The sequence below is a fragment of the Varanus komodoensis genome, unplaced genomic scaffold (genome assembly GCF_004798865.1).
Source record: "Varanus komodoensis strain SLA01 unplaced genomic scaffold, ASM479886v1 scaffold16, whole genome shotgun sequence".
Lineage (NCBI taxonomy): Eukaryota > Metazoa > Chordata > Lepidosauria > Squamata > Varanidae > Varanus > Varanus komodoensis.
In genome coordinates, this window is record NW_025335468.1 from 6077738 (window position 1) to 6091578 (window position 13841).

General features: G+C 42.5%; 1 protein-coding gene across 5 annotated transcripts in view; it reads right to left on the reverse strand.

Moving 5' to 3' along the window:
* The window catches only part of CHID1 (chitinase domain containing 1), a 173567-nt gene that overhangs the window by 26281 nt on the left and 133445 nt on the right, over positions 1-13841 (reverse strand). For 2 of the 5 annotated variants that reach the window (XM_044425526.1, XM_044425524.1), the window contains exons 11-13: positions 5110-5190; positions 3847-3889; positions 2960-3488 (exon numbers count right to left, since the gene is read on the reverse strand). In XM_044425526.1, coding sequence (XP_044281461.1) covers positions 3390-3488; positions 3847-3889; positions 5110-5190 — 223 coding nt within the window. In that variant the 3' untranslated portion in view covers positions 2960-3389. Of the gene's footprint in view, positions 1-2959; positions 3489-3846; positions 3890-5105; positions 5191-13841 lie in introns of those variants that run through there. The other 3 variants (XM_044425525.1, XM_044425529.1, XM_044425528.1) reach the window with 3 other exon arrangements.

The following is a 13841-nucleotide window of genomic DNA, read 5'->3' on the forward strand; positions in this document are numbered from 1 at the left end:
AGGGGCTAGCTTTTTTGCTTGTTTCTGCTCCTGTCATCGGTGTTCTGGGTAGTAACATGCGAGGAAACCAACAGGGAATGAAAATCCAACATTTTCACAGTCCCACCTCTAGATGCTAGTTTATTGGCCCTGTGCTGATGACAAATCACTGTAATGAAAGTTGATTAAGCCGACGTACTTCTGCTTCTAGGACAGACCACAATTTGTACATTTTTAAAAGCACTGATGAAATATGTGTAAATAAATACCCCAAACCATGGAGAATTTGTGCAGAATCAGCTGATTTGGACAAAACTCAATTTCAGTGTTTCAGAATGAAGCAGAAAATCCACCAGGCCCATACAAACGAGTTTCCATTGTTTGGGTATCTTAACCCAGACCTGAAGTTTAACACCAGCCCAAGTATAATCTGCATCAATTCGGACAACAAGCACAAAGGCAACAGTCAGGGTGCTCTTGTTAACTGCTCACTCCTTCTGCCTAGTCAGGCCTATTTCCAGGCCCCCACATATGCACAGTGACCCAGGCCTCCTAATCCTAACTTGAAACATAATCCTGACCTGAGCACTCCGGTATATCTACCTTATACATTCAGAAAGCATTCTGAAATACAGAAACAACCTGTTCTTGTTCATTGCTCATTCTTTTTGTGCAATCAAAGCTATTTCCAGGCCTGACAACATACACACAAACCCAAGTTTTCCCAACCCTAAACCTAACCCTAACCTGAAAGTTAACTCCAAGCCTAACCCTCAGGTACGATCCCAACACATTTGGACAACAAGCACACATACAGGCCACATGGTGTGTTCTTGTGGACTGCTCACTCTTCCTGCCCAGTCAAGGCCTCTAGGTGTGTGGAGCACCCCCAGTTTTCTGGACACTAGCTCAACCTGAATCTGAATCCAAGCCCTAACACACTTGCGGTTGCACTGAGTTACTGTGGTGCAAGTCGGGCCACCTCTTTGATGGTGTAAGAAGGTATGTATGTAAGGTAAGCCTGCAAACTTTGGCATCCTCCCCAGTGCAGCGGATGCAACCCTGAGATCTCAGTGCCAGGAGGCAAGGACTTAGCTTCTTCATCCCCTGCAAGGCTGACATGGAAGCTCAGCTGCAAAGAACCTCTTTGGGACAAGAACATTCTGCAGCCGGTACCTAAGATAGAAGGGGCTTTGTCTCCCAGCTTCATGCCGGTGATGCTCAGAGAGAGAATCTGAAAAAAGCCATAGAAACAGGCAAAGAGCATGTATGACAGGACAGCCATCTGAGTGGGATAGTGTAAACTGGTGTCCTGCAACAGCAGGGGGTTGGACTTGATGGCCTTCATGACCCCTTCCAACTCTTCTATTCTATGATTCTATCATCTGGAGCAGGAGAGGGCATAGCCTGTCTGAGAAGCAGGTGCAACAGGGAAAAATGAGCTGCAGCCTTAATGTGAGGAGCTGCTCAGAGACCTTTTTACCCCATGTGCACCCAGGGTGAAGATTGTGCTGGTCATTATGAGTCAGTCTGCCAACGACAGTCTGGAGAAGTATGTAAGGAACATTCTGTTTGAGACTCTGCCCCGCAAGTGACCCATGAAACCCTTACGGGGTGGGATCGGGCCTGTACAGTTGGTGTACTCCAAAGACAGGCTCCAGTGTGGGACTCACTAGAAGCTTGCGCATTACAGGGGTGAGAGCAGCTGGCTAACGCATTCACTTCACTTTCAGGCCTAGCACTGTATAAATGGCTTGAACGATGAACAGAAATATTATTTGGCCATTTGGCTTAAGAGGTTTGGCGCAGCTAAAGGTTCCTCCAGTTGGAGACCTGTGGCTCGCCTCACATCCAAGTCTGAACCGACTGGGAAAGAAGACAGTGTAAACATTTCTGAGGGTGCAATCATATGTTTAGTTAGATGGGGGAAAAAACCACTGTAGCTCTTTGCATTCCACTGCCAGCCATGCTGGCTGCAACAGGCTGGGAGTAGAATTCTCTTCCCTGAACATTCATAGGATTTTGCCCTTAATTAGTCAGTTGCTTCACTGCCAGCCACATATGTTATCGGTGATATCAGAATTAGTGATCTGGAATGACTGAGAAGTAGCTGGAAATAGCTCTGAAAGGTAGGCCCTTTTCTGGAGAGTCTCTTCCCCCCCCACCTCCCACCACATTAAGGATGATGTAATCTCAGTTTGTGGATGTGCAAACATATGATATAAGTAGGTACTTATATCCCGGCTCCTCAACTAAAAAGGCTGATGGAAGAGGCAGAATTTTTTCTAGTTTTAAGCTCTAGAAAGTGCCTGGAAAGGATACTTCTCTGAGGAATTCAATGTGGAACAATGGATTTGTTGATACAATCTGTGTAACATCCATCTATGCTCAAATAAACTCAAATATTACAAAATGCTGCACGTCTTCAGTGACCACTCCCATCAAGGTGAACCAAACCTAGCTAGTGCAACTCTTGGGTCTTCTCATTGCTGAGGAAAGTGGACACACACAACCCTCCCTCCCCCCCCCCACATATACCACCCCCACAATCTAGCTATGAGGTAAGCAATCAACACTTTGAAGCTAACCCTGTAGCTGTTGGAGTTAATTCATCTCCATTAGTTTGCAATTCAGCTGTTATGTTCCCTTCCTCCAATTCTGTTGTCAAGGGAGTGCCAGGGATGTATGACAGACATGGCTCAGCACTTCATTTAGCTATGATTCTAGATTATTTGGAGAAAATCATGACAACTAAAAAGGTATAAAACTCACACTTATTTGCAGCATAGATAGAAGAGCCCAAGCTCTTTAACCTAAAAGTAAACGGACTATTTAGCATTGATTTGAGGATGAACTAAAAGCCAAGCTAGAGCGATATGTGGCACTTTATACATTTAAGTTTAAACGAGCCATAATGGCAGCTAAACAGGTTGAAGTAGAAATGTAGGGTTTGGACTCTCCAACTGAAGTATAAACTTACCTCAGGCACTTGACTGTTTAAAGCGGCAGTTCTATGCATTCTTACTGGGGAGTAGGTTTCACTGTGCTACTGTAAAAAAGTACAGGATTGGCTTGCAAGTATTATACCTTCAGCTAACATCAAACATTTTCAAAAATTACAAAAATGAAGAGGTCTTACCGTTTCTCACCAAAATCAAGTCACCTGTAATGTTCTCAGCAGGCTGGCACTGGTGGATCTTCCAACTCCAGCTTTTTATTACCATTCTCCATGCATTACATGAAGCACAGTAACTTCAAAGGAGATACTTTATTGGGAAAATCTGAAGTTGATTTCGTATAAATTACATTACATCCCCAAAACTAATGTTCCTGCCTGCATCCCCCTCCCCTTTTATATGCTTCAGTTGACTGAAGATGAAAAGTCAATGAAGAAAAGAATGTGTCTTATTTTAAAGCAAGTCATAAAAATAATCCAGGCCTTGGCCCAGTTCCCAGATGGCTATTCCTGTGCCCAGTTCCTTTGCAAGCTCTAACCTCAGTTGGATGGACTGCAAAACAGAAAAGAAACATAATAGATACTTAAGTTCAGTAAATATACAGGTTAGGAACTGATTGGTGTTTGGGGGTTGGGAGGGAGGACGCTGCACAGAAACAAGAAGCGTTGGAAGGATCCTTCATTTCATTTTAGAATAAGTCATTAAAACTAACTACATTTTTAGCCACTAAATAATCTGACAATTTAGCCCTAGCGAACAGAGCAGACAACATGCACCAGTTTATTCAACTAATGCCTGCATCTGCCTGTCAGTAAAACAAGCTTATGTTTGGGTATAACCCTGCCCCATTAAAATCAGATTAGGCCTTTCGTCATACTGTTCTTTGTTTCCAAAGTGAAAATATGCATACCTTTAAGGTGGGGTAGAAGACTGCATGCTTCCCTCCTTTACTTCTGAAAAGCACAAATAAAAAAAAAGACAAAGAAAAGAGAACAGTCATCAAAAGTGATAATACTGTGAGATGTACCTTATCTATTTCTCTCCAAATCTGCTTTCTTCAAGAGAACAGTGGGGGCAAGGAGGCAGGGATGCGGAGAGGGAGAGTGAAACAACTCCTAACTAGCATAATGATCCAGCAGTCTACCAAAAGGAATCAAAGATGAATGGCAGCCTCCATTGTGCTCATAAACTTCGGTCTACATAGTTCTCCAAAGACACACTTAGGGCCAAACTTCACTTTACAGTATTCACTCATTTTAACAGGAGGAAAACGTGCTTACCAGCTTTCTCCTGCTGGTACTGTCACCTCATCACACCTAGAAGAGTGGAACGAGCTTGCCACTGAAGTCCGCCTGGAGCCAACTTTACTATGTTTTTGGCACCAGGTAAAGTCTCTCCTATACTGCAGCACATTTAATTAGTTACTGAGGCCTGCTAGTTGTTAGACAGGGTTTAATAGGGTTTTCTCAGCTTTTCAATTCTAAATTTTATATTGTTGACTTTTATGATGCTTTAACATGTTGCAATTATTTACTAGATTTATATCCTGCCTTTTTTCTTTTAAAGAACTCTAAGCTTCTTACATCAGTCTCTTCTTCCTGCACTCAGTCTTATCCCCACAACAGCAACCCTGTGAGGTAGGCTGGGCTGAGAGTCTGTGACTGGCCCAAAGTCACTCAGTTGGCTCCATGGCTGAGCAGAGACTAGAACCCAGGTTGCCTGAGTCCCACTGCCACACTCTTAATCACTACACACATATAATGTTGTATTCTATTTTTTGTTAATGTGCTATTGTGAACCACCCAAAGAGCTTCAGTGGTTGGGCAGTATAGCAATTAAAAAATAAATAATTTTACAGTGACCTTTCAAAGCTATATTTGTACAAAAAAGAGCATCAATAGACATTGATGTTTAGTTTCTACTAAAAGGAAAAAAATAAATAACCCTAAATAGGTGGCTAAAACAATCACAGACATTTTCATAATCTACATTTACTAAATCTTTTTGCTTTTGTTAAGAAAGCAGGACTCAGTGCAGATATAGCATTGCTGTGCTACTGATGCAGGGCATCAAGTGAAACTGGGTGCAGGGCAGCTTCTCCTATGAATGTATACAGTTTAGGAGCAGTTCTGCATTCATTAGCTTTATAAAAGAAATAAGGGTTGCAACTTACTTTTTGTATTCAAAATAATGTTCAGCTATTTGTTCATCCCAAACCAGTTTAGGCTTATGTTCCTTCAAGACTTCTATATACCTGTATTTTTAAAAAAGAAAAGGTCTGACTAAATACTTTGCAATTCAAAATTTATCTTCGGAATTTATAAATACCTATATCTGTAACAATGGTTCTTCCAAGCAAACAAGTCACACAGTCATGTTGTTGGAGTTGTGCACAGCATGGACTCCATTACGTAGCTCTATGTCCTTAAAAAGCACAAAATAATTTGTTCAAGATTTTAACAATTGTTCCTCTCTCAATTTAAACAGGTATACCACAGCATGGCAAAACATTTACTCTTTTCTTTTAATTTTATTAGGTTCCTTCTAGTTCTGGTAGTAATTGAAAAGGAACTTTTTGAACAACCTTTCTCAATTTTTGTGTTTGCAACTCAATTAAGATTAAAACATTTTAAGCAACATTTTCTTCTTAGTTTTCTCTTTTCTTAATTGAAAAGTCATGTGTTACTTGGACATATTTCTGTCTGTCTCCATTTTCAGTTCAGCATTGGGGCATGTATTATATATGATCATCTTATGGACATGGTTTATCCAGTTACAGTAAAACCTAATGGAAGACCTCTTCTAATACCATCCTGCATCTTCCTCAGTTCATTGCAGTTCTTTCAAGTGAGATGACCTTGATACTCTGCCCTCTAGAGGGTAAGAAATGCCACAAAGTAAATGTTCTGTGATGATGCACGATGCTTCGTTATGTCCAAATTCACCAGTTACAACTTTCATGATTTGCCTTGTTTGAACTCTTATGTACACACAGTCTGCATTTCAGTATGACTGTCCTCTGTCTGGGAGCCTGGGTTCTGTTTTTGTGTCTGTAATATCCTTGGTTCAAAGAGCGCTGTCCTGGGAAATTCTGGACCTACTGTGCATATTCAAATACAAGTCCTAAATCGTATGACTGCGTCGTGGTCATTGTAAAAGATGCATGCTGTTACGAGGCAGAAGGTGATAACTTGCATCCAGGGGCAGGGTCACAATTTCTCTCAATATGGCCAATGTGATGAGCCCTGGCCTTCTTCTCAATCAGCACCTGCCTCTTCCCAATCTGCACCTTCCCAATCTTGCACCTGGGAAGGGAGCAGGAATTTTTCCTGCTATTGCGCTGCCTCCTGGGGGTGTTTCAGCCATCCTTGTAAGGTGCTTCATGCTCCCCTTTCCATGCTGTGGCTGGGAGGAAAGCTGGGTTAGTTTTTGTCCAGTGTTTCTAAAGTGTGCTGCCAAAACAAGCACCTTCCCTTCTCCCTCGAGCTGGATCGGAGGTCCATGGCCTTGTTGTTGAGGCGCTGCACTTCTGGGATAGAAGCACAAAGCGCAAAAGTGAGCCCCAGCAGTTCTCCCCAGCTGGGTTTTGCACTGCAGTTCTGGGTTTCTGAACGCACCTCAGCCATTGTTTTTGTTTTCCCCAACTTATTTACTTATACAGATTTCAAAGCAGTGGGCACAAATCATAGAAGAAACAAAAAAATATAAAACATGAACATCTATGTAATACATAAAATGGTAAACTTCACAGAGATGCTTGCAAGAACAGATGGATATCTAGCATGCCTCTAAAATGAGGTTTCAGCACAGTGGAGAGAAAACACACCCCACATCTGCACTTCCCAGGTCCTACAAATGCCTCCAACCTGGAGAGCAACTGTGGGACAATTCTCACCAATTCTCACTCTCACCCCTTTGCTGCTCAGAGAGGGACAGGTTCCCGGTGACCAGAAATTTTCCTTTGACAACTAAGGTCAGCCAAAATTTGTGAACCTTTCTTTTGTGAACCTCTCCCTTTTAATTTTCTCTACAGGACTGAGAAACCATCTCTACAGTCAACATAAGGTTTAGTATAGCAGAAGTGTCTCTGCTGATTATTACATTCAAAGCTTTAAATATATTGGTTTACTAGAACCTTAAATATGTATTTTTTACTAGACAAATCATTATAGATATATATTCAACTTAAAATATATCTTTATTTTACTAGAAAAGCTCTATTTAGGCAATATAGACAGTATACCGATTTCTATCAACTAATAATCAGGCTAGCACAATCTGAAATTTTAATCAAGGCTACGTGTGCAGAAATAGAAAACTGCAGGCTTTAGGAAATGAGAGAGACTTAGTTTCCAAAACAAGTAATTCTAAATTGAACCAAGGTCTTTATATGATTAGGCTTAAAGCCAAATCTTAGGGATGCTCTCATCAGCAGCTGCCACACCAGGGCTGAAATGTAATATGATCCTATGCATTCTGAAAGGCAGGGTTGCAAAAAGTAGCTGAAGAAACAAGAACTAATACTGAAAGCAACTCTGACAAGCACTCTTGAAAAATCCACCCCTCCACCAGACAATCCTGACAAGGGGCACCCCCAATTTACCCACGAATGAAAAGTACCAATCAGTCTGCACTCATACCTGCAATATCAAAATAATATCACCCTGTTTATATAACAAAAGTTGATTGTTTCATACTTTAGACCGGTGGCCAATATTCTGTTTTTGGGCAAGGTGTCAGAGCGGGTGGTGGCAGGCACTCTTGGATGAAACTTGATTATCTGGACACATTTCAGTCTGGCTTCAGACCTAATTATGGTACTGAATCTGCCTTGGTCGCCCTGTACGATGACCTGTGCAGGGAGAGGGACAGGGGGTGCGCGTCCCTGTTGGTTCTCCTGGACCTCTCAGCGGCTTTCAATACCATCGACCATGGTAAACTTCTGGATAGGCTGGCTGACTTGGCAGAAGGAGGCACTGCGTGGCAGTGGTTCCACTCCTACCTCGCTGGCCGATTCCAGATGGCGGTGCTGGGGGACTATAGCTCTGTGCCATGGCAGCTTTGCCATGGAGTCCCGCAGGGCTCTATTTTGTCCCCCATGGTATTTAACATCTACATGAAACCGCTGGGAGAGGTCATCAGGAGGTGTGGGCTGAGGAGTCATCAGTATACTGATGACACCCAGGTCTACCTCTCATTTACATCTGCTCCAGGTGAGGCGGTTGCTGTACTGAACCGGTGCCTGGCTGAGGTAATGGGCTGGATGAGGGCCAATAAACTGAGCCTCAATCCAGATAAGACAGAAGTCCTGTTGGTGGGCGGTGCGGGTCTCCAGGTAGGTGATTTTGACCCAGTTCTGGAAGGGGCAGCACTTCCTCTAAAGGACAGGATCCGCAGCTTGGGAGTACTCCTTGACCCAGAGCTGTCACTGGAGTTCCAGGTGGCAGCAGTGGCAAGGAGTGCTTTCCTACAACATTGACTGATCCATCAGCTATGTCCTTACCTGGATGAGCACTCCCTAGCAACAGTGATACATGCTCTGGTAACTTCCTGCTTGGATTACTGTAATGCGCTCTACGTGGGGCTGCCCTTGAAAACGGTCCGGATACTTCAGCTGGTACAGAACAGAGCTGCCAGGCTGCTGACTGGAACTGGTTGTTTTTCTCATATAATGCCAGTCTGCTACCAGCTCCACTGGCTCCCAGTTGAAGTTCAATTCAAGGTGCTGGTTTGAACATATAAAGCCCTGAATGGCTTGGAACCAGGATACCTGAAGGAGCGCCTCTTCCCTTACATGCCCTCATGCCCCTTAAGATATGCAGGAGAGGCTCTGCTCCAGGAGCCCTCTTTAAAGGAGATAAAAAGAGCAACTACCCGGAGCAGGGCCTTCTCCGCAGTGGCACCCAGATTATGGAATGCACTCCCTGGAGAGGTGCGCCTGGTGCCGAGTTTATATTCTTTTTGGCACCAGGTTAAAACCTTTTTATTTAATTGCTATTTTAAAAATTAATATTTTATCATTAACTGTCACTTTTTGTTTTTTGTTTGCGTTTTAATATAATTTTATGGAACTGTTATTGTTTTATTGGTTTTACATAATTGTACATTTGTAAGCCATCCTGAAATGCCAGGGCATGTGGTGATGGCATATAAAAGTTCTAAATAAATAAAATAAAATGAGATTCCAGATTGCAATTTTGCAGAATATTTCATTATAACTAACCTATTCTATTTCTAAATCACCTTGTCCTCCACTGTTGTACAGTGATGAGAGGGTTGGACTGGGCGCCTGGAAGATCTGAATGCTAGCACCACTCAACCATGAAGCTCACTGGGTGGCTTTGGGCCAGGCCCTGCCTCTCAGCCTAGCCACCTCACAGACCGTTGTGAGGATAAGAATGGAGCAGAGGAGCAGTGCCTAAGCCGCCGTGGGTTCCTCTCAAGAAGAAAAACTGGTGGGATAGAAATGCAGTGTAAGAATAATACTCTGCCAGTGTCTACTCTAGCCCTAATTTAGAGGAATCCACTAAAACTGGTAGAAAAGGGACATCACAGAGAGGAAGCCCCACTTTGCTTCTGAGCTTGAGATACTGACACGGACAACCAAGCACAGTCCCTTGCACTGTGCTGGGAAAACTTAGATGACAAGGAGATAAAGGCTGTCCTGATCAGAAAAGGGGAACCTTCAGCACGTTTGTCTGTGCCCAAACAGCTTGAGGACATGGACTTTCCACTTATATCACACTCTGAAGACAAGCCCTCCGCACCTTTTCGAGCTCTTCAGCTTCACAGAGGCCAGCAGTTACAGACGCAGACAAGTGTCCTTAAGGAGCACAGCCAGGACAGGAGAACTGTCTTCACCAGGCTTTTGCCAAGACAACATGCCTCAGCTGCCTGCTGTACAGGAGAGCTACACCCTGGGCACTCTCCAAGGTCCTGACGAAGCTGGCTGGACAGTGCAATGCAGCTGCCTTTTGTTACAAGCACATGAACTGGCATGAGGACATGGCATGAGAGATTGTACCCACTGTGACCCTGCCTAGGTAAATCTGCCATCGCTTCCCAGGTGCGATCCAAGCTACGTTAAAACAGGGCAGCCTGGGCTTCATCTGGGAATGAGCACTTTTAGGCAGCTGCACTCGTCATTGTCACTGGCGCTGCCAAGCCACAGTTGCTGGGGGGGAAGACGGTTTTCATTTGCTTAAAGTATTTGTTCTATTATTGTTTTAGTCATTATTTGTTAATGACTCTAAGCCACCTTGAGCACCATTTTCTTGGCAGCAAAGTCGGTACAAATAAAATAAGAGCTGAAGGGTATCAGCCTGAAGGGATGGCCCTCAGAAGGGGTGCCTGGAGTGCTCCAACAATTCGGTTGAATGGGTGAGGGGATTTGCCGAAGGAAGAAGGCAGTTACGGCCCTGGAGCTTCTATGCGCCAGGCTATGGACAGCAGAGATATGGGCTTGAGGACACAGGATACATGGAGAAGAGAGCTGAGAATACGAAGGGCGCAACCCTATGGCCATCCTATACTGCCCAGAAGCCCATAGGAAAACTCAGAGTTCCAGCTCCCACCGCTGATCTTAGAATAGTGCTCCGAGGTGAGAGGTAGGGCTCCAAATTTAGGGCACACTCCCCCACCCTTCAATTGCCATAGTTGTTCTTGTGCAGGCTACAGCCCTGAAGTCCTCAGCTGCAGGATCACCGTCTAAGCTGAGCTGCAGGATCTGCAGGATCACCGTCCAAGTGCTCTGGAGGGCAAAGGAAGTGCAAAGGCCATCTTTGCCTCTATGCTCCTCCTACCATCACCCCCCAGGAGGGTTACAGAGATGTAGGATGACACCCTAAAGATATCTTCCACTTGTTACATCTTCTCCCTGCTTGAGTGAAGCATGTTCAGGATTTTCTAGCTCTACTGTTTTGATATTTTCAATGTTCATTAAAAAAACAAAAAGCTTTTCTCTACCATGTATTAATATTATGTATAGCTGAATCAGGTCCATTTTGGGCATTTAAAGATTCCCCTACTGAAAGAAAGGCTTAGCTTGAGAAGGAGAACCTTGTAAGCTGCCTTGGGTTCCTTGAAAAAGGAAGAAAGGCAGGGTATCAATGCAATGCACTACTACTACTGCTACTACTGCCACTACCACCACATTGTAGTAACATGGGTGGTGGCAGCAGAACCTTCTCTGCAGAGAGGTACAATGCCAGTGAACAGTCTATCCTGTATGTATCATGGAGACAATGATTTTCTGTAAATCTAGATGCATGCACATACATATATGTCACCATAGTTGCAATTATTATAAATTATATTTCTCTCATCTTGCTAAATTATTAATCTTTATAATTGGGTTCTGGCAGCATTTGGGCTCTGGCATTCTTTCTTGCTAGAGTTGTCATGTCATAGACTTGTTTTCACATAGACATATCGATTTATTTTTATTGCATAAAGGTGAAGACAAAGGATTAGCAAAGGCTGGGCATTTTTATTTCAATCTCTGCTGCCAAATCTGTGAATCCAAAGGAAAAAAAAACTAATCCAGCCAGAGCTATAAAATAGTGCACACTCTAATGCATTATCCCATGAAAGAAAGGGTTCACAAGAGAAAACACCTGATTTACGGCAGATGTTGTTTGTATAGGAACTACTTTTGCTAGGATTTGAAAAATGGCATGGCTTTACAACATTTTAGAAGGGAGTGATCTATAATTGTGCAATAGATAAATTCCTTCTTGCACATGACTTCTCCTCCTCTATGAATTAGAAGAAAAATCTTCCAATATATATTTTTATGTGCATCACAAAGAGTAGCATGTACAGACTCGTATTTTAAACTTAGGCTTTTCTTCTATGCTACAAACTTCCAAATTTTCCTCCATCTACTTTAAGAGTAAATTTGCTAAGAAAAGGTGAGCAAGTGATGTCACTGTGCCAACACGGTGGTATCAATTGTTTGGCTGGACCATTTCAATTGCCATGTCTTCTCCCTAAAAATCCTGGAATGTGGTTGGATGAGCATGCTGAGAATTCTTCGTGTTGACCTTCCTCTATGGATCTTCTCCCAAAAAGCAGGAAGCAATATTAAACTTACTTCTCAGAGAGCAGGCATTTACTTCAGTAGTTAAGTATTTGACTTCTATACTTGTTCCTTTCATTATGGGTGTATTTAGTATTTAGTACCTACCAAATATAAGCTACCAAATATAATACTACCAAGGTAATTCATTTTACTGCTGAATTACCACTAAACTATTGTCATTTGAGAAGGTAGGTGTGAATGCATGTTTGGTGAGAGATACCCAGCTCCACCTCCTAAAGTGGGGCTCTTGGAAGGGCATGCTAAAAAAATACCACAGCACATGGCATTTAAATACTTTTTATATGCTATGCAATTAAAGTGGGAAACAAATTTTGAGAGTAACATCAGTAGCTGTTCCATGTACTGGAGAGCGAACTGAATAATGCAGGAGTCCCATTAAAAAAACAATAGAAAGTCAACATTGTGCTTACCAACACTGTGTACTTAAGGCGTAGTTTATCTATGCAGTTAAGCAGCATTAACAAGTTGATGCAAGCAGTGACCATATGAAAACTTCAACATTTTTAAATGAAGCATTTAAGAGTATAATCCCAAGCATCTTTAGACAGAAGAAAGCCCTACAACTCCCCTGTTTGTTGAGGAGTTGCTGGAAGTTGTAGGTCTTATTCATAAATAGCATGGCCCAAAGTGGCACTCATGTACTGTAAATACACATTTCTTGGAGTTCCTCCCTCACATCATATAGAACCTCAAAACCATTTTGAATTAGGCCCCTGCAAACCATGCCCCTGTCCCCTGGTGATCTGGCCCAGCAGACAGTTCCAAGGAAAGCTGACCTCGTATATATGTGCTATTTTATACATGCAGCCAGTGTGGGGAAATGGGGAAGAGTGTGGGACTGAGGCAATCTGGGTTCTAGCCCTCAATCAGCCTTGGAACTCCTTGGGTAGCTTTGGGCCAGTCACAGACTCTGAGCCCAACCTACCACACAAGATTCTTGTTTACTTATTATTTATCTACTATTTTTATATCCCACCTTTTCCCATTGTGGAACTCAAGATGGCTACAATCAATTCCCAGGTGGTCTCCCCTCCAAGCTCAGGCCAGCCCCAGATTTGCTTAGCTTCAACATGGCAGCTGCCTTATGTGCTTTCAGAACATACTCTGGGCCACTCACTCTGTTGTGAGGATAAAATTGAGAGGAAAAGGAGCATTATGTGAGCCATCTTGAGCTTCTTGGAAGGAAAAAGGGTGGCACTCAAATAAATGTGCAGAATTTCCATTGGGAGGGTTTTCAAGGAGGCAAACTCTTCCAAAATAGAACATCTAAATGCAGACTGATTTCATACACTTGTCTGGATTTTAGCCACAATCTCTTCATCACCCACCACATGCAGAAAACACACAGAGAAAAAGCTAAATGTTATCCTGAAATTAATGAATAGCTTAACAGTGCTTAAAGTTAGAATGAAATTGCCAGCTTTCAAACTTTTAATACTACACTTAAGTTAAAAATTAAGAAAATACAAATGATTCATGAAACTGAAATGAGTTTTAAACTGATACATGCTTTCCCAGGCGAACCATACAATGAATTCAGTTGTTTATGCACATATAATATCAGTTTCAGATTATACAGGTACATTTACTACAAGTATTCATTTGCTGCACTCCATTTTAAATTATTTTTTGTAGCAAAAAGGTAAATGATTTTCCTTTCTCCTTCAGTTATTTGTGGCAATTACTTATTAAGGGTTATTTTGTCATCTACTGCTCTCTTCTGCATTTGATACAGCATCATGGATTTGTATTTGATTAAAAATATCCAGAATACACTTTCTTTTCTTTCCAGTATTTGCTCA